The sequence below is a fragment of the Leptonotus elevatus genome, chromosome 7 (assembly GCF_054856555.1).
Source record: "Leptonotus elevatus isolate MCC_2025b chromosome 7, RoL_Lele_1.0, whole genome shotgun sequence".
NCBI classification, from domain to species: domain Eukaryota; kingdom Metazoa; phylum Chordata; class Actinopteri; order Syngnathiformes; family Syngnathidae; genus Leptonotus; species Leptonotus elevatus.
The window spans coordinates 19,235,527-19,262,557 of NC_141245.1; the positions used below are offsets into that span (position 1 = coordinate 19,235,527).

The following is a 27,031-nucleotide window of genomic DNA, read 5'->3' on the forward strand; positions in this document are numbered from 1 at the left end:
ATTTTTTATTTCAAGAACAAACTCATTCTTTGAGGCAGAAAGTTGTTTTGCTCTCTCTCTCTCTCTCTTTTTTTTATTTATACCTTGGTCCAGGAGACCTTTGATTCCCCTGAAGAGTCGATCTGGAAAGACAGCTCCAAGGCCTCCCCAGCTTTCTTGACAACATTCCCAGTAGGGCTTAAATTGATGTCTAGGTCTAAGACAGACAAAGAGGTGAGAGGATGGAGAAACAACGGCTCACAGCTCTGACAAGCTCGGAGATATTTCTATTATTAACTACGCTCCTCTTGCTGCCGCCGTGGCTTATTAGCGGAGAATGACAACAAAGTGAGGAGACCAAGAGATCTGAACGGTACGGGGCAAACACGCTTCACTCTTGACAGCAACACAAGAGAGCTCCAAAAAGGAGAAAAATGAAAAGCTCTGATGGAACAATTTTTCAGAGAAACGTAGCGTGATGTCTTACAATTGACTGTGATGTTCTTGGAAGTCATCATGGCGGGGTTGTCAATTAGGGAGCATTGGTATTCACCGGTGGTGTCACGTGAGACATGAGTGAGGATGTATGTATCTGTATTTCTCACAGGAATTACATCGCCCTGCAAACACACACACAATAGCCGCTGATTAGCATGGGATGCTCCGCTGATTAACGACACCATAGGAGACTAGACTACAGACGCGTCAGCGTACCTTCAGGTGGAAGTTGAAGCTGGTCGGGGGCGGGTTGCCGTCCGCCACGCACTTGAGGGTCACGTTGTCACCTTCCACCAAAGGTTGTGGGGAAATCACCTGCAGGATGATGTTCTCCGTGGAGTCTGGAGGGAAGAGAGGAAACACTAAGCGGTCAAATGGTGGAACTGGTCTACAGTCTAGAAATGCACGGCATCGTAAGGAGTGGTGCAACTTAATATTGTGGTAACTTTATTTAAAGTTGATGAAACGCAACAAAAAATGTCTTCACAATGACACACTATGTAGAAGAGTGTTATATGTTTTTTTGGCGTAAATATATATCCACATAAAAGTCTCTAATGGCTGGAATACATCGCACCGGGTCATCACAGGGATTTTACATGCAGTGACAACGAGGCGCTCTAAAGCAATGACGCCAACCTGTAACACAGGTGCACACATTGGCTGTCAAGATGGACATAAAAAAACCACCATCCTTGCTTTTCTGCCTCTCTCTGTGTGACACTCCCGCCAAACAACGAGGCACTCTTAAGCGCTTTGCGCCTTTTATTTGGTGAGAGCGAGAGAGACTGTTTTCCCAAAGTGTTATATGGTAGTCTCCCATTTCGTGACTGCATATGAATACTTTACAGGGTGTTTTAATAAGATTAAATGTGGTATAGTTAAGAAGAAAATAGTAAGATACAAAAAAACCTTTGGCCTTTAAAATTCTATTTTCTTATGAATTTATGAGAATTTGTTTTTTTAAATAATCGATTTGTGGTTTCATAAATCGCTTATTTAAAAAATCGTTTTGATATCAATTATTCCATTTTTTTTAAACCAAGCCCTACTAAATATGGTGTTTATATCGCAGATTTCCACCTATGGAGGTCTGAAGTGTATCCCATTCTATAAAAGGGCTTCTCAGTAATAGTGTAAAAAGTCCGCACATATTTTGTTCTTGGAAAGAACTTTAATTATTAATTGAGAGTGCAGCTTTTAAGCAAAGAATAACAGTGGGTTTTTTAAATTAATGATTCGCAACATTTGCAGGGTTCAAATAGACAAAGCAAATCCTGCTTAATGGTAGCTGTTGGCCAAAAATTATTTAAAACATGAAGCATAATTCACAGTTTGTGCGGTGTCTTTGACAAACTGTTGGCCTCCCCCGTGTGAAAGTGCACCAGCTTATTTGGAGGCCACGCCGAGCAAGCAGCTTCAATATTTAATGCTGCTTCTGCATTAATCCCATTTCACCGCTCATCCTCGCAACACTAAAGACCAAGAGTCTCGAGTTTTTTTCAGATAACCTGCATAACAGATCTGGGTTGTAAAAAGAAAGAAAGAAAAAAGAAGAAAAAACATCTTTTCAGTCAAGCGAGGTAAACAAGTCAGAATTATTATTTCATAGTCCGCGATGATGAAACTCAAAGAAACATTCCTATAATTTTTGCGTCTAAAAGGAGTTAGCCAACTCACACGTGATGGTGAAAGTGAGCGCAGACGAAGCCAGCTCTTTGCCCACATTGTGCTGAGCGCTGCATGAGAACTGGGCGTCGGTGTCCTCCTTCGTAGCCGAGTACTCCAGTGTGGACGAGATGCTCGATAGGCCGCTCACGGGGTCCACCTGCACCGAGGCTCGGATGGAAACGCCTGCGCCGATAAACAAACAAGTTGTCAGACGTCCCCCACAAACACGCAGTAGCTCCGTCGCCAGACACAAACACAAATTTATGGCTCTTGTGGAATTTCTGTTGACTCTTTCTCTTTTAATGTTCACTACAAATAGACTTCACAAGGAGCTCCGGACTAGGATGAAAAGATTCTAGGGCAGTCAGTATTCCATGCGGCATTGAATGCATCAGTCAAGTCGTATAGTATACAAAAACAAACAACAATGAAGAATGAGGGTCTCCTGTATTTAATATTGAATACAATTCAAAAAAATGACAGCAGCAAGATATCGGATCACTGCAGTAATGTGGTGACTGATGAGTATAACACGGCATGCCCAGGCTAAGCTTAGTGTGTTTATTTTAGTCATTTCTCATCAGGTGTCCTCAAATAATAATCTTGCCAGCAAGATGAATTCTCGCGGTATTAGTGAGTTCACAAACTTGTACCGCTTCCGCTCATACGTTTGCAGCCGACCTTATTAGGTCGGACAAATCAGGCGTTGTTTAGGCAGGATGAAACCAATAAGTGCTGATGGCGGAGGGAAACAAACAAACCTAACAGACGAATGGATGCTGCAATTAATTGTTCTCGCAGAATTACTCACCGTTTCCTTGTTGAGTTTGAACAGCGAGAGGCGTTTTGTTCATTTTATCTGGTAAAGTTCATGCCCCCCTGACCCCCCATTATCATCCATTACTTTAATTGGTCAAAACAAATGTGCAAAGATGCCGCATCGTCCAATCAGCCTGAAGTATTGCACAGGAAGTCCCGCCTTTCCCGAACGGGTCTGCCTAGTGAAGTACCAGACTGATAATGTGAAGAACTCCCTCAAGTGAATCACAATTATCAATCTGGCTGGCGAGGTTACTCAAATAATACAATGACAGAAAAAGATTGAAAATATTGACCAATTAGTGATTAGAAATGGTTGCTCTCTCATATGGTGTCTGTTTGTCACCCTAAAACCAGGTACCAATAGTTTACTGAGTCAAAAGGGGTACAGTATTAAGAAAATTGTGTAATAAAGAAACCCACATTGCTGACTTTTGTGCAGCTTAAGTTGATCAATTCTCCATTCGCAATAGCCGTGCGATTTAATATACTGTATATGTTTTCACAAAAGACAGCCTTTTGATTTGAAATCCACGGCGATGAAGTTTTGAGACAACACATCATGACACTTAATACTTTTTAAAATTAAATCCCTTATCTGTTGTTGGCAATGATTTTTTAAAGGCAAATGACTATGAAGGAGAACACAAATTAGAGAGAAAACTAAAATGTGTCTTTTTATGACATTTATAATTAGACAGCAAACTAGTATGACTTTTGCAATAAAATAACAAACCTTTTCCGCCATCCGCCAAGGGTTTGTTGTTCTTCATCCATGTGATGTTGGCTGCCGGATTGGAGTCTTTTATGACACATGTAGCCAGCTGTAAAACAAAAATGACAAAAATCCTTCAAAAACACATGAAAAGTCATTGTTTAAATGGACCAAATATCAGTAAAACCAACCCCTCCTGCTTCTGATGGCTTGAGGATATTCTACGCAACAGACCATGAAATGCCCCAAGACTCCTCTGCGGTCCTATGGGTATTCTAATTGCAGCAGCGAAGGATGTACTTGTTACTAATTCATGAGCGCCACTTCAAAAGGACTCATTACTGTCGTAACATGGTCGCTTCTACGCCTCAGGAGAGGGTGTTTCCCTTGAAGTTTCATAAAAAAAAAATATCTGTATAAGTAACGTTTGCCTCGCACACAAGAAAAAAAACACACCTTTGTAAGTTTGCCGATCTCCAGCTCTTGTGCCTTGTCAGAAATCTCCACACCTGCAGGCGCCTCTGCAATACACACAATTATAAATATATTAATGATCTGAGTGGTATTAGAAAGTGCAGCAGCATGCACTCCAGTATGGTTACAAACGGGTGGAAATGTTTCTTTAAATTCACAGTATATTTGTATGAATTTTGGAAATATTCCAAATTGCAGGGTCAATTAATGAAAATATGTAGCATAAATATTAACATTGTTTTTTCTCCTTGCCCACATGCAAGGACAACGTGCAAGGACAATAAAATAAATCAATTGCCTCTTTTTTCCTTTAATTTGTACTTGAAGATGGCTTTAAACTCGGATGTTGGCTTCCAACACAAAGCAAAAAATAAAAATAAATAAAATCGACTTATCAAAAGTCCATAATTCAAAAACCTGAGTTCTTAAGTAGAAGCACTCAAAAGTCAAATCGAGTTAATAAATTATTCAATCTAGTTTCCCATTGAGTAATCAGCTATAATTGCTTTTATGTTATTCAACGACAAAACTGTGTCAATCTTTGATCACGTGGGAGACATTACAATATGCGCTAACTAACGTTGGTAAGATACATAAAATTAGCCAACATCGATACCTTATGTTGGCGTAGACGTGCTCCACTTTGCACTTTATCATAGGGGTGCACCGATCATAATTTTCTGGCCGATCACCGATCCCCCAAAACTAAGGAAATCGGGGCAGATAAATCGTCAGGCCGATCAATCGGTACACATTCATTTTGCTTGGCTTGCTGCCATCACGTCAATTTTTTTCCTACGCAAAGTGGTACGCGAGTCTGCAGTAAAATTAGTAATTTGGAAAAACTGACACAGCTTGAGGGCAAAGAGGTTGCTTCGACTTTTGTTCTGTAATCAAATTATTCCAGTTAATGGACTGTTCGTTTCAGCCGTAATTTAAGTTCACTATTAAAAACCGAGCTTCATTTTTTAAAATTACCCCAAAGTTCAGAGTTTTGAACAGTCCCGAACAATTCTACACTCCACTCACTGTAGACGACCACGTTGACCGGGTACTCCTGGATGTCTGTGCCAACCACAATCATGCAGGTGAAAGTGCGCTGGTCGCTCAGCTTGGTGTCAGACAGCAGGAGACTGGAGTTGGCGGCCATGTTGATGCGACCCTTGTAGTCATCAGTGGCGCTAATGGAGACGCTTTCAGTTTTCTGTCTGACCAGCAGGTCTCCCGAAAGTCCATCCCCTTTGTCCTGGAGAGGATTTTTTGCAAAAAGACACATAAGGAATAAACACAAAGACACAAAGACACACACACACACACACACACACACACACACACACACACACACACACACACACACACACTGAGGAACAGACGCACGCTCCGGCGCACAGCAAATGCACTCAGACTGGGCGTGGCTCAGACATGATAAATGGGTGTCAGAAGCTTGGTGTCAGATGGACTTCACCGTTTTGAATCCATTGACCTCCGCGCTGACTTACATATTTCCACTTTGTGAGTAGAGCATCTTCCGCCTTCACGGCTCCTTTGTTGCACGGAATCTCCAGCGTTTGGCCGTACAGGCCTACCACCGTCTCCAGGCCGCTCACTGTGAAGACACCACAGCAAGGGGCATGTTTTTTTTTTTTTTTTTTTAATTATGAATAAATAATTATTCTGAATTAACAATGAGCATTCAAATACATAAATAAAAAAATAAATATATATACACATACAGTATATTCATCCATACATCTATCCATCCCTTTCTCTACATAATTAATAATCAATATCATACCACTTTGTTTAGTGTTTGACTTAAGTGTATAGCTCTAATAATTAAACCACTCCCACAGATAAACAAACAAAAAAAAACCTTTTGGCCTAAATTTCGGTCACAACATCGCCATGGAGACAAAGTGCTAATACACACGATGCGATGAGGGTTAAGCGGTAGAAGGCTGTACGGAAGGAAAGGCTACCATGGCCCGACTAATAATGAGCTGTTATTCTATTTAACTTCTTCATGTGTACCAAGTGTGAGGACTGTCGGAGCTGGGGATGTGCGCACGAGTGGCTTTCAGCAGTTCACAGGCAGCAATTGACAGCTAAAGCTTGAATATGAAACAGCTCATCAACACTTAAGTCAAATCTAAGAGGACAGAGTAGTTCCCAAACGCATTCTACGAGAAGAGCAATGTCCTTGCACTAAGAGGAAGCTAAAGCCACATTAAAGAGTGGCTGTTACTCATCACGTCGCATTGTATTCAAGTCAAAAAGAAACAGATGCTAAACTCTTTATTCTTCGGCTTCCTGTGTTGTAAGCCAGCAGATTTGAAAGAGATAAGCGGAGCTGCTTTAATTTGCGTCACAATTTACTTCGCATTTGAGACTTGTTTGAATGGATGAAATCATTATGGTTACAGGTTGTGTGCAAGGAGGCCACAGCAACAACCTTGCTGGCGTATTTGTTTGCAAAGAGGACATGCATTTAAAAGGTTGCGTCCTTCACTTAATTAGATGATTTAGACAGTCAATTCAACCCAATTAACTCTTTTTACTCCTCTGTATAAATATAAAAAAATATGTGGAGTGTAAAAGTCTAAAGCTATGTGGAAAAAGTCAAACTATACAAATAATTTTGCAATGTTGCAATAAATATGGAGGGCTGAAACAATTACATTTAAACAGACAATACTACTGCGGATGAAAGCAGCACTGCATGTAGAAATAAATTGGCACAGTGGTGGCAAGCCAAGAGGAAACAGTTGATGAAAAACAAACAATGCCCAAAGTTTGGACCACTTCACACACACACACACACACACACACACACACACACACACACACACACACACACACACACACACACACACACACACACACACACACACACACACACACACACACACACACACACACACACACACACACACACACACACACACACACACACACAAAAAAGATTATTATTTTATTTTTTTACTCAATTAAGTGAAATGAATCGATGGGATTGTGAGTAGAATAAATTATTATAAAATTGTTTTGAGAACTGCAGTATGCAGGTGTATAGCAAATGTCACGTCGGAATGTTATGACAAGAAGGTTATGTTTTTTTTGGGGGGGGGGTGTGGTGAAAAAGTAGTATTGTTAGAAGAAAATGTTTTAACATTATGAGAATAATGTCATAAGAACTGCGATTGGCTGGCAACCAGTTCAGGGTGCGCCTATTGCTCGAAGCCAGCTGGGATGGGCTCCAGCACCCGCGTAACCCTTGTGAGGAACATGCGGTTCGGAAAATGGATGGTTGGATGAAATAATGAAGTCAAATTAAAAAAAACATTTAAGAAAAATTTAAGTAATTATAGCAGAAACACGACAAATGTGAATATTTTGCATGGATTAATATTAGTGGAAGAAAATCCGAATATTACAAGAATAAAGTCACATCTTTGGAGAAAAATGTGTCAAGTTATGAGAATAAAGTTGAAATAAAAGTATGTTATTTTCTAGGGATGGGCGAGTATTGACATCAAGTATAGGTATCGGGACGATGCCCTGCCTTTTTTTCAAGGTATCAATACTTGCGCTCTTGTGGCTATTTTACGATCAGGATCTGGGAACTCAGAATAATAAGAATAGAACATTTCCAATAATTGGATGTAATTTTAAAGGGAAGTCAACCTTAAGATTTCCTTTACAATAAATGTGTTCTTTTCAGCCCCATTATTCTAAACACATTATTTTGATTAATATTGCGTTTGTGTAATGTATGTTAAGCAGTGGCAAAATGGCCGCCCTCTGAGAAAAACGGATGGACAATTGTTTTTCTTTAAAATTACCTGTCATTGTTTTTTGGGTGGAGACATTTATGTATCAAGAGTACTAGTGGTATCGGTGACTAAAGAGTTGAGTGCTCATACTGGAAGCGGTCTTTTCTCATATAATTACATTATTAATATAATTAAGATTTTGTAAGATGCATTTGTAAAGTGGAAATTTTATTCTCATATTTTGATTATCATGATAAACACTTTATTGTAGTTTTAGTTGTCCGATCAGAATGACTTATTAAATAACTCTTCATAGAACAATCTTTTTTCCCGCAATATTCCACAGACATCTAATATTTCTGAAAGTGTCGCTGGCCTTTTGAAGTGTGATATCTGTGCTTGTTAGAGCACCTTAAACAATATTAGGAATATATTTAATACATGCACAAAAACCTTCCAGCAGGAGTTGGTGCATCTAGAAACAATACCTGCATTTAAAATGAGGCTTGGTGGCATTTAAGCACATGGACCAAACAAATCCATTCACAATTTAATACACAGAAACGCTGCGTGGTGTCGGGTTGATTATAGGTCTGCAACCATTCAGGCATGAGAGAAAACACAACAAAGGAAGCAAAACCTTCCTGAGTTCACATTTGAACAATGAGGAAGCAAAGCGAGCAGACCCTGCTGTAGAACAAAGCAAACAAGGCACTAAACTCAAAAGCGGTGTGTGAGAAGAAGGAGCTGATTGGCTTCGGGAGCGGAGGGGCGGGGCCGACCAGCCTGATAAGCTGCAGGTGTGCAGACAAAAAGGTGGGAAAAGCAAACAAAAGACGGGAAAGTAAGATATGCGGGGTGAAAAAAATGATTAAATAAATAGGGACAAAGTGACTCAGGGAAGGTGCGACAACATTTTACCTTAAGTTTCGTAGAGTGAAGGTTTATGTGTGTGTGTGAGTGCATGAGGCTGCCGCTAGACGACACTTTTATTTTTGTTGTTTTGTGTTGATGCAAAAGCAAGGAAACTGTCACATGCTTCAAGGGGCTTTTCAAGTCAAAAGGGACATCCTACGCATACAGATGCTATGCTGCTACATTTTGAAATAGTTGTGCATGATCTGGATTGGGGAACTGCTTTATACAATTTTTCCAAGGTCAAATTCAAGAAAACAATGGCAGCATATATTATCAAGTAAAATTTGAGTTGAAAAGAAAAATACTTTTATGACGAAACAATGCAGACTGGGGCAGAACAAAATAAGTTTGGAAGATCCCTGGAACATAAACATGAACCACATAACACTGTGAAGCGACCACAATTCAACAGTCAATGCTTGTGTAAACACAGCCATTTAAAAAAATATATCTTTGATTACAGTAATATCTGGACTATTAGGTGCACCTGACTATAAACCGCGCTAGTTAAATTTGGGGAATACGAGAGTTTGTTACACATATAAGACGCACCTGACTATAAGCCGCACCGGAATCCCGCTACTTTCTTTTCCATAATGAGGGCATTAATTGTCTCTCTCTCGTTCTGTCTCTCCTACTGTATTTGGGCTCAATTGGTATGTTTTGCTCTGCCTGATGCTCTTGCGCTTCCTTTGTAGTGCACCCCATTGTGATCTGATGGATAAGCCGCACCTTTGTATTAGCTGCAGGTCGAATGCAAGTGAAAAAAAGTAGGGGCTTATAGTCCAGAAATTACTGTAGGTAGGAAATGTGTTTAAATGTTTTGGCGTTGCTGATTTGGTTAACAAAGAGAATTGTCAGAACAGAGATAATAGTGATTATGCTGTTTTTTTCCCCTGGTGGGAAAGGGGAGGCATGTCACGTTGATATTCACGCAAGAAGAAGACGTCATCATAGTGTGCCCTTAGTATACAGCCGGGGGGCAGGGGTTGTTTGGTCGGCGTGGTGGTCACTATTTTTTAACAAGTGGGCGGTATGTGTTGCTTTGAACACCCCCTTTTTCTTTTATCGCTCAGTTCCTTAGACCCCAATTTTAGATTTGGCAGAGGCATCTTTTCTTGAATTACATGTATAAAGAATCTCGCCCCACTTAGGTGGGTGTAACAATCAGTGGTACTTTAACTTTAATTCTTTAATAAAAAAAAATACAAGTTTCCTCCTGTAAACATCATTAAGTGTATAATTTATACATGTACATAAAAGGCAAGTTGTAGTGTCTGAAGTCCTCTTGTTTATGTTAAACACATTTAAAACATCATAAATCATGCCGTTTCTACTAAGTACTGTCAAATGTTCTCCAATTTCGTTACTGTAAATGTATAGGATCGTATGCCGAGAAACATTTCTTGGAAGTAGTAATATGGCGGCCTCGCGGCTTCAAATGTCTTGGCCTTTCCGCTATCCAGTAATATATACAGATCAGTGGTTCTGGAATGGAACTCCATTGTATACTGAGGACCACCTGTAATCGATTGGTTCATTTTCCCCATAGTTGTTACACCCTCAGCCATCTTGCAACATTTTAATAGTTATACCTGACACACCATATAAAAGACCCCTAGCATTTCCAATTTAAAATGGCTCCTTTTTTTTTTTTTTTTCTCAGTGGTATTCAAATAAAGCCGTGTTCAGCCACTCTGAGATCATTTTGAAAGTGAATTTAAGAAACAGGTCTTTATCGGCGCAGATTGCATTGTTACACAATGACAACTAATCGCACGTTGGAGACGACGGCAGAGCCGCCGGCACCGTCAGAGATAAGGTAATCCTTCTCGACAAAAGTAGGTGATCTGTGTGACTTCACTTTGACGAACACATACACATGCATGGGCAGCTGTCTCAAAGGCAATAACCCAAGTTTAAATCAAACCGCATTCCTTTGTGTGTCATCAAGTGTAATTTATTAAATATAGTAGCCCTTTGAACTCGGATGGGAATTTTCGGCTCTGGTGGGAATGTTCCAAGTGGACACTGAAATGGCGGCAAGGGGTAAATCAAGGAGTAGACAGGTGAGCGATAGTGACAGGGGGCGGCGCCACAGGAGATGCTTTCATGTTCCTGATTAAGGCGCCTCCGTAACAGGCGGAAGACGGGGTGGGGTGACAACTAGGCTATAAGCTCACCCAGGGAAATCAGCCGTCTCTCCGCACACACTTGTCGCAGTATCCCTCCATAGCCACTTTAAGCCCCCCTTGATCTCTACTTGTGCGAGCGCACGTCATTCAGTGGCACAAGAAAGAGCGGGTCCAAACTTATTAAGTACTGAAAATGAGGTTTGCGCATTGAATGGAGGTCCCATGGCGCATGTCCACAAAGACAGGATGGCAAATAGCCTCGTTCCAGCAGCGGAACAGTGGTGAAGGGGCAGAAAGGACCACTTCGGTTGGATCGATACCCCTTGGGAAAAGGCTTGCCGTGTCTAATGAACGCTGCTCTGATAAGGAGCCTTCAGTGATGCACTGCTTTTTTAGAAATCTTTTAGTAAATAAACTCAGTAGGCCAGACAGTGCAAATCTTATAAGATTAAATACAAAACGGATGGCCTGGGTGAAGTTTGTAGTGGTGCAGTCACTCAAATCTAGGGATGGGTAACATAAATGATAACCAATAATTGTTTTAATATTTAAAATCAAACATATTTATATGTTTTTGGGAACAAATTAATTCCCAGGTGGTCTGTTACTTTGACAAATTATTAACCAATCATAAACTTGACAGCAATTTTTATAGTATCACTCATGGCTATTATACCTTTAAAATACAGTTTGGGAAGATGTCATAACCCCAGTCTATATAGCTTTTATTGTTTTTTTTTATTGTAATTTGTTGTTTGTTTTTTAGTAAATAAAATATGTGATTGAACATTACACTTTACGGGAAGGAGTTGTGCTGATGTTGGTGCACAACAGTAAATGATAGCAATAAAGGTATAACACCAACTTTAACGAGGCAGTCTTTGGTAACTCAGGCAAGATGCCTTAAAAAAATAATAAAATAAATCCTTAAAAAGTAGTGGTTTGGAAGATACAAGGATTCTGCCTCAACAGTGATTTTCCCCATAGTATCCCAATTTTTCTAACATACAGTGCTGAAAACCCAAAATGCATTCTCCTTTTTATGTGTCGCTGTTCTGTGTAAACCTAATGGACCTAATGATCTTCTAGTTTTTGAGTTTGTGTCCGAGCCATAACATAGGTAGAACAGCGACAGTGTGAAAGGGAATTTTCCCACTCTACTGTGTTGAAAGCACACAGTGATGGCAATATCCCGCTTCAGTGGATATCCATGTGAAAGAGGTTGTAGTTAATCTGCAGCGTCTCACTATAAAACTGTTTTCCCCCCTTTTTATAGTTTTCTTTATAGAGGAGTGGGACACGGGTCACAGAACTTTTGCTACTCTTGTTTATATTGCAAAAATGTTTTTTTTCCCCTAACACAGTACTTAATTACGAAGTGAGTAAGGCAAGATTTTTTTAAATGGCAAAATTCCGGCATGTGTGAAAAACTCAGTGCTGTTGTTTGACCTTGGTGATGTGCTCTGCTTAGTGCCACTTTATTTATGATAGTAAGGCAGAATTTTGCCTGCTGCTTTGGATCGTATTAGATTATGCAGGTGTGCCTAATGTTTATCTAAGTCGAATGAGATGAGCATTTCAGAATTCATCTGTTGTCATGCAAAGAGCTGTAGTCCCACAGGAAGATGTGGCATGATTTGGGAAAATGGTGCCATCAGGGTCCCCTAAGCATCCCTGTGGCTGTCATTTAATGAGCTCCCTCCATTGGTGCACACAGACTGTGTTATTGACTGTGTGTGTATTATATTGAGTTTGTACTTGGTGAAGCCATTTTGACAAACAGCTACATCCTGACTAGGGGACGTTGCTGCAATCACGTCGTAGAAGCATTACGCTTCTTTCATGTTGTTCCATGAAATGGGCTGGAATGTCAAATTTGCGCTGCGCTATAATTTTGCTTTTTCAAGCCCTCCGTAATTACCCATCACTGTCATCACAGCATCACACTAATGGTATCCAATTCTGTAAAAACAAAAAAACAAAACAGAAAAAAAGAATGTCCAAGGCGAGCATTTGCAAGCTTTCATTATGGCTGCACAGAATACAGTTAGTTTTCTAAGACTTTAAAGGACAGGTGGAAATAATATATAGCCAAAACTTTACCCCAGGTTCACACAACTAACTTTCCTTTAAAGCAGCCTTCGGGTTGGGACCGGGTCACTTTTTATTGGTGTGCCAGTGAAGAGTAAAAGGCTGTAAAGGCTGTTTTATTGATTGTCAAGCAGGCACACATTTTCTTGGCGAAGGTCTTTTTGATTCATGTTTGCCCTGGTAAATTAAGTCTGTTGTGTTCTTTATCAGTAGTTTATATGTACATGTCGATGTTATAGCAATTAATTGTATATTTATTTAGCACTTAAGCTGCAAAAGTTTGGTAAAATCTGCTTTAAAGAATGAAGTTTTAATTTGACCTTTAACTAAAAACCACACAGTTGGGATGTAATGATACCACGTTCTCATGCTAAGTAGATGTACAAGTACTTAAGTAATTGCCGATACAAAGTAAGTACATCTAATGCCAACATCGAGCCAACAAGTTAAACTGGAACTAAAATAGTGGGTCCACACACAAATGCAAAAGGACAACTAATATTTCGCGTATAACAAAAACAGCATATGTACACATACAGCATGTGTTTTGCATAGGATGTTGAAATTAAATATATGGTACAGCTTGTGTTTGTCATTATATATCTTTTCTTTCTATAGAAAAACTACAGTTAAACTACAGTACCTGCTGCATTATTGTATTCTCTTGAGGTTCTCAAAAATAAATCTCTCTTGTGAAAAATTCATAAAAATCAAATAAAAATCATAGGTTTGATATTAATACCCTGGTTGAAAAATGCTCATTGAGAAATTCATAATAAAGTTCACAAATAATAAAAAGTTAATGAAATTAAAAAGAAAGTGAAATTCATACAATTTCATCTAAAAAACACGTGTAATTGAGAATAGTTAGGAACCGAAATTGGAACCGGGATCATCCAAATTAAAACAATGCCCAACCCTACCTCTCATTCTGTGCTAACACTAGCACACTTACTAACTGCTAACATTACTGTTGCTGCACATGAAAGTGAGCCGACGTTTTACCACAAATTGTTGCTATCCAATGCAAAGCACAAATCACCCAAAGTTTTTCTTTATGTATTTTTCTTACAAAAAAAGTAAAGCTGGGTGTCTTTAGCTTCTCCACAAACCTTTGATAAGCATTTAAAATTCAATAAAAATGTCTTAATTGTACATGATCCAATGTTGGTTAATAGCATTAAATGACCATTCTGCAAAATGTACCTAATTCTTAACAAGCAATTAATCAATCTACTTTCTCATTAGTAAGAATATCTGATGGGTTGTTTCTGTTATCAAGAGCAACGTACTGGCCGAGAAAGACACGCTCTTGCTAAATGCACTGAAAACTGTGTGCTGGGAAGTAACCAGGTGGCAAATCATGAGAAATGGATTGTACAGTGTAACGTTTCCAGGCCGTTTTTCCAGCTGCACCATCTGTTTTAGGGCAGAGTGACCCGGCCTCCTAAAGATGTTGCCCTGCATCTCCGTGACCTTCGGAAGGGTCCTTTTAGAGGGAATCATGTGAAAAAAGGTCCGTTTGTGTTTCAAGAGATGAGAGACAAAGGTTCCATTTTCTGAGGACGTTCCTCCCACAGGCTCTATCTGAAGGCCAGCTGAGACGCGCTATTCTTTCCTCTAATAAGTAAGCCACTCTCTGCCACTTCTTATCTACAAGTTCCATGAGAAATATTGTCCGAAGCCCAACACATTTATTAGCTTTATGACGAAAAAGTCTGATATGGTCTGACATGGGTATCATGCCGAACTGATGCACAGCCATGCGATGCAAAAAATATATTGCGAGTGATAAATTAGTCTCTCTTTCACACTTCGGGACACATTATCTTCTTGCCTGCAACTCATAATATGCACAAGATATCCCGCTGGGTGCTCCAACTTGAAAATGAATTCATCATTCACATAGCAGTTCGTTTTGGGCCACAAAAAAAACAACAAGTTTCATTAAACAAAAAATATCTACTGACAACAACATAGAATACAAACAACTGCTACTTGACAGTTTTAGCGACAGCTAGGGCTGGGTTTAAAGAATCGAATAATCCATATCAAATCAATTTTCCTTTTCAAGCGATATCGATTCATAAAACCATGAATCGATTATTTTAATATCTCTTTTTCTCTTTTAAAGGTACATTTTTGGGGGGTATCTTACCGTTTTCTGGAAATTTACTGTTCACATGAATTTAAAAGTATTTTCCTACATTTATGAAAGACCCCTTATTGCACTTTAATAAACGCAATCATTTGACTAGTTACTTTGGAATTTTACATTTGTGGAATTTTTATCATGTCCTTGACATTTAAGTAGAATTGATGTGCCATAATTAATCGATAATGGAATTCTTGTGAATCAAAATCGAATCGATTGAAGAAATTAGAATCGATATCCAGCCCAAGCGCCAGCAATGTAAATCTATCATTAGACAGCCATCACTGTAATGTTGTGTGTTAAGCAAAGGTTGTCAGGCCTTGCTTCTTCAAAATACTTCCAAATAAATGGAAGAGGGGCAGTACAGGAGATAGCAATCAATGCTTCACTGGTTGACATAAAATGTATTAAATTATTGAGAATTGTCAAAGTGATAATTGTTTAGTCAGGTCTCCAAGAAACTGAAGCGAAATAAAGTGGTGCCTTGAGACACGAGTGATTTATGAGTTTTTTGAGATTATACACCAAAAATTCTGTTAGCAAAGCAAAATGACACATTCAACAACCAGCATTTGAGCTGTAGGGATGAGGACTGATAGCAAAGAGGAAATTCTGACAGTTTGGCGTCATGGGTCAAGGTCCACTGAGCATAATGGCACCCCTCTGTCACCAGGCAACGTGATTTTTTTCCCCCTTTCATTCTTTTTTTTTTCTTTCTTTTTTTTACATTTTGCTCTGTAGTCGGCAATGGCTTGGCAAACAAAAAGCCCAATCACACCGTTTTTAATGCTGCGTGTCATTTGGGAAAAATAGGCCAAAACTTTTACGAGGAAGTGAGAGACTTTACAAGCTTTTCATGCTTCTCTGTGCTTCATTGTAATTGAACACTGAATAGACCTGGCTATGATTAAATGGCCAGTGTGAAATAGAGGTTTTCTGGGGAGACATTTTGATGGCTCCCGCCCCCTCGGGCAAAGAAAACAATTTTCATTTGCTGCATCATGTGTGGTCACAAGACACCCACGGATGATAGCAGGTGGGAATCCCGCTAATGCAAATCCTGCAATCTCACTTCGTCCGGTTCCTATTGTTGCTTTGTGTCTGCACACGTTTCCTCGGTTTCAGTACCTGTGCTGGCCTGTCGTCGTGGTATCGGGTTTCTTATTCCCGCCAAGACAGGCGGGCATGGAGGCTGGACAAAAGATTATTTTGCCTTCAGGGTGTTAGAATGCACTTGTTTCATTGATGGCCATTTCTCGAAAATGTGTCGAGGCGGCAAACTAATCTATTCTACTAACATTTTTGGACTATGCGGGATTACATACAGTAATAAAAAGATGTAATTAAGGAGCTTTAAATAGTTTGATACCATGTGTCGATTATTATTATTTTTTAAATCTCTAACCTATTGACAATGGTGACTTTGTATAACTATTAAAAATATGTTTTCTAACACTTTGCTTTATAAGTATCACCACTTGCCACCAGACTTGTCCTTCAAAACAAATACTTCTATTCAGTCCACACTTTCCCATTGACTTTTTTTCAAGACTCTTAACATTGTCAAGGCAAAAGCCATCCAGCGCTACTTTGTTTTGAAAACAAGTACAAATAACCTTGAATAATGGACATGATGTTCTGAGCAGGTGATTGACTCAAGGTGTAGTTTTGCCAAATCTTGCAATATTTAATTCTGGGGGGCGAGGGTGTGTGTCCATCCTCCCATTCTACACATATTAGAATTAGAATTGTTTTGTCTTAATTATTTTTTTCTTTTCCCTAATGCATTTCAATTGTACGTGCACTTTTGCGGAGGTCGAATGCACAAGTTTAAACAAGTTGTTTAAAGCTGCTCGCTATAACAATTTGGCCCAAAATATCTTTACAACAGCCTTTTTATTTGACCATTTATGACTGAAACATCTTCTAATTAGTGGCCAATAGTTTTCAGACTGGATTCATGTTTGAATTTCCCGCCCTTTGTCTGCGGATGTGACGTCATATACACGTGTATGTGAAAAAGGTTGATGTACCTGATTTTTCATTGTGAATTAAAATTATTGAATACACTTTAATACATTTTTTTTTTTTTAAAAGGCGTGTGCAGTTTCATTTTTCGTCAACAGGTGACAGCAGCGATTCAAAATGGAATTTTATATCTTCTGATCGAATAGATCTTTTTTTTAAAGTCTAAAATCACGTAACGCAACATTTAATGTTACATCAGTATATACAATAATGTATCTCCCTTCTTCATTGGCTGTTCATGGTAGAGAAGTCTACATTACTATGTTTTGCAATTTGAGAGCGTGGCGTCCTCTGGGAATAATATTTCGTCTTGTTTGCTCTTCCATTGGCCATTTCCTACATTTCCCAGGATGCCTGTGGACAATCCCCAGAGAAGCAGGTGTGCTTTGCATCAGCTGTGCGTTGCTTGGGTTGGTTGAGCGAGAAAAGAATAATAAGCCCAGAGGAAGAAGTGAGTCATTTTCTCCAAACACCGAGTGAGCGCATTGCATTATGGTCCATCAAAAAACAAACCAGTCGGAGGGTTTACTGTTGGTTTAAATAATGAGGAGCGATCTGGTAAACAATCCTGGAGGCTTCATATATGCATGTTTCCGAAAGTTCTGCCATTTTTCACTCAGCGTGACGCTTTATTGATTCTGCTCAGGGGAAGTTTTGTAAAACATGGCATCACATAACAAACCCAGGCGTTTTGAAAAGGCCAGAGAAACGTGCTTGATTTACAAAATACAAAGAATGGCAACATATACTCTCATAAGTATCCCTTTTGATTAGAAAGTAGGCTTGATATTAGGCTGAGCTTTTTCTCCCATTACCGTCTCATTCTGAAGGCACTCGCAGCACAATCAAAGCAGTCAATCTAAACTTAATTGAAATGGTTCCCCCCCCACCACATTTTTTGCTTGCAGGCTTTCCCACATGCTCCCGCTGGCATTTTTCTTGCATTGTTCTGATGAGGAAGATAAAATTAATATTAACAAGAAAAGAGGGTGATTATCACTATTTTAATGATGTGCCATAAGGTAGAGAAATTGATCTCGCATGCACGATCATTAGTCTTTGAAATGATTTCCTCCGCATACTCGACCACACAAGCATCCTCTTTAAAAAATGTCATAAATTGCGTCTGCAGATGAGCCGCTCTTAAAGACACCAGACGGCTGGAGTGGTCGAGCGGTGAGTGCACTCAGAAATCACGTCCATTATGTCGTGAATTATGTATTTGAGGGGTCCTGGCCGTGGGGGGGGGGGGGGGGGGGGATACCATTGGAGAGCTCACTGTCATGACTCAAAACACCCGAGCACACCTCCCATTAACGACGCGCCATTAAAGGCAACAGAAGGCCATTAACCAGGCACAGCCATTAACTCCGCCTCCTCCTTATCCATTAAACATTCCTGATATAAGCCAATGTTTCTGGCATTTACTTTATACCTCTGCTTTTCTGGAAGTACTGACCTCAGTCCAAGTTACAAGATTGACCAAATCGACACACGTCACAAGAAAGGTGTTTCTCACATAGCAATTTATGCATGACTGCAGGGAAATTCAACTCTGAAAATAGACATACTGTATGGACTCATTCATAGGTCTGACAGTGCAATGGGATGAGCAAATAATTTCCAGCTATTAAAAAGCAACAACCGGGTATTGCCATCCTGATTCTCACAGCAGCGCTGATAAAACTCATTATATCTAGAGTAATGACTCGAGTAACATGCGGAAATTGTGGGCAACCTATTTACAAGCTCTCAAAAACTCCACATGGGGGATTGTGACCGGTGAATCAAGCATGTGAAACCATTCGACTTTAGTAATATTGACATCTGGAGCAAGTAACCTTTGCTCTCAATTTTACCTTCTTTAGAAGTAAATACATAAGGTTAGTACATAAAGATGTAACGATATACAAACATCACGATACGATATCACGATATAAAGGTCACCATAAGATAATTATCACAATATTGTAAAAAATTTGCTCATACTAGACTCCCCCACCCCCCCTCTCTCTGGTCATAGCTAAAATACATTTGGCTTTCAATCAAAATGGCTGACATCATGTCATGAATGTTTTCCAAGCGTGGGTTTGTAAGACTATTTGTGGGTTTACTCCTGATAGAAGTGAAACTGGCTTCCAAAAATTCTGGGCTGGAGTTCTATAGAGCCAATTTTTAGGGGTGTGTGATCAGACATGCATTATTACCAGGATGAACCCGAGTGAAAAAGTTGGTGAGTGAAAAAGTTGGTGAGTGAAAAAGTTGGTGAGTTTTAGTGTATGAGAAAACCATTAAAGTGCTGATTTATTTGGTCCTGATGTAAAGACGGAGTAACAAATACATTTTAAGAAACCTTAGAGCAACTATTATAAGATGGCCAAAACATTTAACCAACAAATGCTCATATCATTGCATAATTTTTTTTCTCTCATAACTTTACTACAGCCCTCAATGAGCTTTAGAAATACTGAACCGGCCCCTGATAGGAAAAAGGTTCCCCACCCATGCTCTATAATCTCTCAGTTCATTACCTAAAAGCAGCGATCAAAAGATGCCTATTAAAAATAACCGCGCGTTGCTTGTGGGCAGTAGGCAACAATGTGAGGTTTATAACTCTCCTATAAAAGAAGCTGAACACAATTTATGAAATTTATCCACCTGCTGAAAGCCATTCAATTTCCTTTGCAGGATGCTGCAAGCTTTATTGTTGCCTTGCTGCTTTTTGTTCATTAATTCTTCCTGCAGTTTCTGAAACCGCTTGTGGAGTCGCATTTGGTTACCGAAGTTCAACAATAGCTTAGGTTCAAAAGACTTTTCTCTGGCCATTCTTAACTGAGGTCACAGATAAAATCCACTCGAGACTTTATACATTTCAGCATTCTGCACAGAAACCTTGGTTTTTGCCACTGGCGTGTACGAGGAGAGGCAATAGAGTTGAAAATATAATTTGGCAGCCCAGCTCGTCGTTCCTTCCACATATTGCGGGGATTTGAGCGGATCTATAAGGTTTTGCTTGCAATATGTCTTGAACCAGCAGTGGAGAATAGAGGTAGAAGTGCAGTAAAAAGAAGGCAAGGCTGGACTTGTTTACAAAGTATATCGTTTAGTCAGGGTAATTAAAACTACAGCCTGAAATCACAGGGAGGCGTAATCAACTCGAGTAGGGTTTTAAATTGCAGTAAAACCGGTCTCTTTAAGAAGTATGGCATTAGCTTAGGAGGGCACCGGCTCAAATGAAGCAGGGCTGACTCCTTGTCATGACTGTATATTGATCATCGCTCCTAATCACTTTTGCTTATCACCTAAAAGGCTCCACTTGTGCCATAATGACAGAAAAAAGCCTCAAACAGCTAATCAATGAAATCTATTCATCTTCAAGCCTGAAATGGATTTCATCACAAATCAGTCTGCCCTATTTGTCGCGGAGGAACTTTCTCATCGAGATGTGTGTTAAAATATAGAAATATTATGCAAACTTGTCCATTTGAAAGTTTTCAAACTTTTGGTCAACTGGCTGTACTGAACTTTAGTACATTCTGTTGAACTACAATTAATATATCCCTTTACCTCCACATACAAGGTGTGCCACCTCAAGATTGAAAGTCTATGTACAATAATGAGTGTAAATAGTTGGGCTGGATACACTTCAGTAAGCTTACTTGTTAAAAATGGATCACCGTAATGCTTTGTTGGACAGGGAACTGGTCAGCCATGAAGGCAACTGTGAGAATATTCATTTATGCCTATTAACCCATTAAGGCCGGAAGCGCATGGCCGTGTTTCTACCATTAAAGCCGGGAGCGCTCCAGCGCTCTTCTTCCTATAAAGCCGTGAGAGCGGATACGTCATTTTGTTTTGTTTTGACCAAGTCCTAGTCTCTTAGCCGATGAAATGCATCAGAATATACACGAGCGGGTGACGTGGGCCTTGTAGCCTGTCCTGGAATTTTATTCGAGCAATTATGGCTGACACAGATTCGCGGGAGTTATGAAATAAATGACACGATTGACGACGACCCGGGAGAAATTCGAATCAGTGTAACGAGTCGACAGTGACATACTGTTAAGAAATATGTTTGTAGATAAATTAGAACATTTTGACGGTTTTGTAACGGAATGGACGACGAATAATTACCACTGGATTCCCCAAAGTTATCACAACTGCGCTCCAGTGTTGAATTATTTAGTAGGCATTGACAATATTGTTGAATTTCCAAAGAAACTTCAGGTTTTTGGGGGTGATTCTAAAGTCACCCATAGGTTTTAGAGGCATGTTTTGCCGGGCGCTTTAGGCCTTAATGGGTTAAAGTGCATAGGCAGCTCGTTATTTTATTTGTTGCATCAGTAATGGCTCTCAGTTTCAGATTATGTTTGTCTATGTCAAGATTTAACAGCTTTTTGTCTGGTTGAGCATCATCATCATCTACCGCTTATCCCGGGTCGGGTCGCGGGGGCAGCAGCTTTAGCAGGGCAGCCCAGACTTCCCTCTCCCCAGCCACTTCAACCAGCTCCTCCGACGGAATCCCAAGGCGTTCCCAGGCCAGCCGAGAGACATAGTCTCTGCAGCGTGTCCTGGGTAGTCCCCGGGGCCTCTCGCCGGTGGGACATGCTCGGAACACCTCTCCAGGGAGGCGTCCAGGAGGCATCCGAACCAGATGCCCGAGCCACCTCAACTGGTTCCACTCAACGCGGAGGAGTAGCGGCTCGACACTGAGTACCTCCCGGATGACCGAGCTTCTCACCCTATCTCTAAGGGAGGGCCCAGATACCCTGCGGAGGAAACTCATTTTGATGTGGATATGGATTTATATGCTCATTCCAAGTGTAAAAAGAAGCTAACCAATGTAGAGCAAAATAACAAAACACTACCTAATCTTATTGCTTTGAACAGTCATACCTGGTGTATCTTCTTATTCACTGACATTATTCAACAGTAAAAGTTTCACTTCAAGTCATTATTTTTTTTCTTTTTAAATTAAAACTTTGAGTGTTAAGTTAACTGTGCCACCTTACCCGACCTCCATTAGCAATAGATTAGTTTGTCATCCTATTTTCTTCAGGCTCATATCCTCACCGAAACGTCAACCAAATTGGAGGTAAACAAAACAAAACAAAACAGATAACCTCTAACTGGGGCCGCCAGTAAGACGCATGACGAGCAGAGAGAAAAGTCAACACGCAGCAGACAAAAGGCATCCTTGTGACCGGGAAGCAATGCGATGAATCATATTATTTTTCAACATTAGCCAAGCTGGCGGCAACAGATTAAAGTCTCTCTCCGGAAAGACTTGACTGGTCGCCTCTATGTTCCATTATCGCTATGACTATATTTTGCAGGTGACCAAACTGCTGCAGAATGTAAATGAGGTCTACCAACGAGCCCGCAGCCTATCACTTGTCTCCATGAGTAAACAACCAAGCAGCCCTTTACTGCTTTTAAAAGAGCCTCATTAGATTTTGACGGAGCTATTCAGTACAATAATAATAATAATAATAAAAAGCCTGATTAATGGATTTAGGTGGGCATAGAAAGTGTACACCCCTGTTGAAATGTCAGGTTTAGTGATATGAAAAAATGAGACCAAGATAAATTAACGACCAAAAAATGTAGCCGTAAGAACTAAAGAACTGCGATTATGTTGTTGCACAGTTATGCACATCCTCTTATAACTAGGTATGTGGCTGTGTTAATCAAATTTATCTTAAATGGGTGTCAGCAAACACCTGCCACCTACCTCTGATCAACCACTAACGCTAACGTTCAGATTAGGAATAGACCGATTATTCAGAGAATGAATTATTTAAATTTTCAGTTAACTTTATAAGAGATGCTGTTGACCCTGGGACCTCTCTGCAGTCCACACCCTCTGTTTTTGTTTGAAATTAAAACAAAGCAAAAAAAAAAATTTCAGATATTATGACATTTTGGAAAACTTAATTTACTGCAGAAAACAGTATGTACTTGTTAAGTTTTTTATTTAACTTTTAATGACATGCTAATGACTCTGTGAGGTCCCTGAACTTTATGTTAGAATTTAAAACAAATATGTCTACTAAGATTTTTTGGTGACCTTTGAATGTGATGGGTTAATTAAAAATTTAACATCCCCAAATATGTATAAGAGAATATGTGCACTTGTGCAACCACATTATCTCAGTTGTCTTTTCAGTTGTACAGGTTATAAGTCACATTAATAGTAGCAACAGTTTTGAAATGATTTATCTTAGTCTCATTTTTTTAATCATCAAACCCTGGCATTTGAATAGACCAGGGGTTAGTGTAGACTTCTTATCTAATGTATGTACGCTCGCTTTATTAATGCCTGATTTCCATGCACTGCGTCGACTGTGCTTTACGCCTTGTTAGTCTGTAAACAGCACAAACTATTAAGAGGCATTACCATTCGCTCAGCAGATGGTTTTTGTGCTGCTGATTGTCGTTCCGAGGCCGATACTTTCACATTAGGGCAAGTTGATGTGCTGCATGTTGCAATGCACTCATAAGGCAACAGCAGACCTTCTGACCCCTCTTGCTGAGGACCAGAGTGGGCCGTGCTTGCCATGCCAATAAGCTCGTCAGTCTGGTTAATATTAAGAGGGCATGACGCTTCCAAAGTGCGTTCTGATTCACGCTCTTAGTGGGGATATGTGGAATGCAGAAAATGCACACAAAGGATTATGTACATGCTTTCAGACTACAATCTGTAGGTTTTCCACATTACACATCTGCCAGTGGAGCGGAGGCTTACCTCTTTGATCAAACCACTAACCTGATTTCCTTTGACTAGTTAAACCTCATAAAAAGTAAGAGTTAAATAAGTCTTAAATGTCTTTCATACTATGCGTTATCCGCATATTAGCACTCCTCACTCCTAGACCTGATTTCCTGAGTGTTTTGCTTTTTGATTATGTGGCTTTCTGCAATAGTTTTTTTTCCCAAAAGAAAGACTGTGGATAGAAAAGTACATTTGAAGTTAAGATAACGATTCACAGGAAGCCACTGTGATTTAAGATCAAGGAGTATGTGTTTTCGTTAGGGTGACCAGATTTTCAAAATTAAAAACAGGGACGCTACAATATGGTACATTTCAACAAATTTAATCGCTAGTCAATCTTCGTCAACGTGGGCCGGGGGACGGGTTTAGTGTATGACAGTCGACATGCCGATGGGTGTGAACATTGGAAATATACCACTAGAAAGCTCAACTTGCGTTGCCTGACCGGCAAGTGGTAACCGCAGTGGATAGTGACTACATTTCCCATGATTCTTAGATGCAAAAGCAGTAAGTAGTTCTCGTTCCGATCAATGCCTATTGCTTGCTACTTTTGGTGAGGGAATCCATATTCTGCAGCAGTAAATAGACCCAAGCGGCCACATTTTACTGAACCAGAAGATGTAGACTGCTACGTTAGCTGGTGTACACTCGTCAACAAAAAGGTATCATTTTCTGTTGTTCTCTTGTTTCACATTTACATTATTGGTTTATTTTCTTTTGTACTTTTGTGACAGTTCATGTTTAATTCCCCCTCACCACTAAAATTAAACATTTTCAAAAATTAGGGGTGTTAAAAAAATCAATTTGGCAGTATATCACAATATTACAGTGCACAATTCTCGCATCGATTCAATATGCAGCCAAATCGATTTTTAAAGATACATTTTTGATGGAAATATTCAACAAAATGTCTTAATTAGGGTTAGGGTTCACACTTTAAGCATGGAAGAATGTTATATTAATGGACCATTAAGCCTTAAAATTTTGATTTCAATGCTGATCAAACATGAAACAGATTGCAACCCGTTTGTTAAATACAGTAGCTTACAGCCCGAAGTACATTTTAATAAAAATCTTACAGTGTACATGTACAAGTTTACTGATGATTAGTATTTTCTAAATTTGAGTTAATAAAAAAAAAATCGCAATGATTAACTTATAGATTCTTATCAGGATTAATCGGTATTGAATCGAATCGTGACCCATGAATCGTGATACAGATAGAAAGGTATTCGGCAATTCACACCCCCTGACAATGATGTTTTATTGTTTCTAGACCAATTAACTTAGTTTAGTTAACTGTCACCTAAATTTCAAGAATGTTAAAATGTTACTTAAAACAGTGCCTGTACAGTCAAAAGTTGTGTTAAGTCGACAGTTTGGACTGGTGTGAATTATTGGAAATGGAATAGATCTCAAAGGGATGTTTTTGTTGTTGATGGAGCAATTCGAATAACCCCTGGATCTCATGAATGTGTTTCCTTTACTGAGATTCAATCCAATTACCAGTCTTTTGGCCATACAATGTCAATAATGGTGTTATCTTGTTTTTTTCCAACGATGCGTAACAGATCCAAATGTCACAAACAAACCCAGTCTGGCTTTTTGGTCTGCTTCTTTTGTTTGGGCAGGAGGAGATAACCATTCTCCACTTGATGCAATTCAGCATATGTCCCTGGCGTCATGGGTCCTAAGGTCCTTTAAGGCATAATAATTTCATTAGTAGTGGCCATTACATTTTCTTCTTCCATCAGGACATGAAGGGAAGCCATACATCAAGATAAGTGCTTTAAACCATCAGCCTTGCATGGCTGCTGCTTTTCCTGTGTGGTACAATTTGAAGACTTGTCTACAGCGTGAGCCCTGCAGATCTAGCTGCTGATGAGCTTTACAGATGGTGAGGGAAACATCCCTTCGCTAAAAAAAAAAAAAACCCCGTCTTGTCAATACAAAAAAATGTACCACCCCCACCTTCCCTTCCATATCCAATATATGGCCTGAAGAGAAGAAAAACAAATCTCTGCACATATTATTGCCTTCAAGCAAACTGAGCCTACATTGTCTCAGGAGGTCTCAAGAGGAATCTTCTACTGCAAGGTCATACGAACACAGACGCCTTCAAGCTAATGCTCCAGAAGAAAGAAAGAAAAACTTTTGTTTAAAAAAGGTACACCTTTACTGTTTCCAAATGGAAATACTCCAAACTAGGACTGCCACAAAAATCACACATGGTCCCCAAAGGTTTATCAAAGACAACGTAGAGATGTGTGTTCAAATTTTCCCAACAAGTATGTACAGTATTTTATTAAAACAACATAAATGTGTGTAGTTTTGAGCAATTGCATTGTCATTGTGAAACAGGTTAAAGTAACAGTATAAGCCATCGAGGCTTACAAAACGGCTAGCATAGCATCTCACTTCATATAATGTCTATATTTCCCAAACTTGTGATGTGACAAGAGCCACAGATGAACTACACCAACAATCTTAATCTGTTTTAACAATGTTAAATACAATAATACAAGGTAGGAAAATTTCAGCAGACAACAACAAGAGATAGAAAATGAATATAATCATTTAAGTGTTACATGGGAGAAAATGGCCAAGCTAAAATTTAACAAAATGATCTCATTATCAGAAACCCACTGGGAGCTGTTACTGTCTTAAATGTTCACATAACAAATAATAACTGAGGCTTTATGCCTTTTGTATGAGCTCTGTTCATAGAGAGAACGTGACATGGCAAACCGTCTAACATTAGTAGACTGGCAATCTTGACATTTCCTCTGCCAGACTGTCTCTAAATGACATTCACTGAAACTGTTTTTCACGACGACATTATGGTATGACACTGCACATTCAAATCAAAGTGTCCTTTTGTGAAAATCGAAATGACAAAGAGCATAATTGGCACAATTTATGCACCGCAAAAGTTAATTTCACAAAGACCTCATTCTCTAAAGTATCCAGACATGGCAGTAATACTGCAGGCAACACTTCCAA

At 39.5% G+C, this 27,031-nt stretch overlaps 1 protein-coding gene across 3 annotated transcripts in view; it reads right to left on the reverse strand.

Moving 5' to 3' along the window:
* Positions 1 to 27,031, reverse strand: part of LOC147171401 (CD166 antigen homolog A-like) — a 51,432-nt gene that overhangs the window by 8,964 nt on the left and 15,437 nt on the right. For all 3 annotated transcript variants that reach the window (XM_086080648.1, XM_086080649.1, XM_086080647.1), the window contains 8 exons: positions 5,656 to 5,762; positions 5,186 to 5,402; positions 4,139 to 4,203; positions 3,704 to 3,791; positions 2,158 to 2,331; positions 694 to 818; positions 467 to 599; positions 84 to 196 (listed from right to left, as the gene is read on the reverse strand). In XM_086080648.1, the coding sequence (XP_085936774.1) occupies positions 84 to 196; positions 467 to 599; positions 694 to 818; positions 2,158 to 2,331; positions 3,704 to 3,791; positions 4,139 to 4,203; positions 5,186 to 5,402; positions 5,656 to 5,762 (1,022 nt within the window). The remainder of the gene's footprint in view (positions 1 to 83; positions 197 to 466; positions 600 to 693; positions 819 to 2,157; positions 2,332 to 3,703; positions 3,792 to 4,138; positions 4,204 to 5,185; positions 5,403 to 5,655; positions 5,763 to 27,031) is intronic.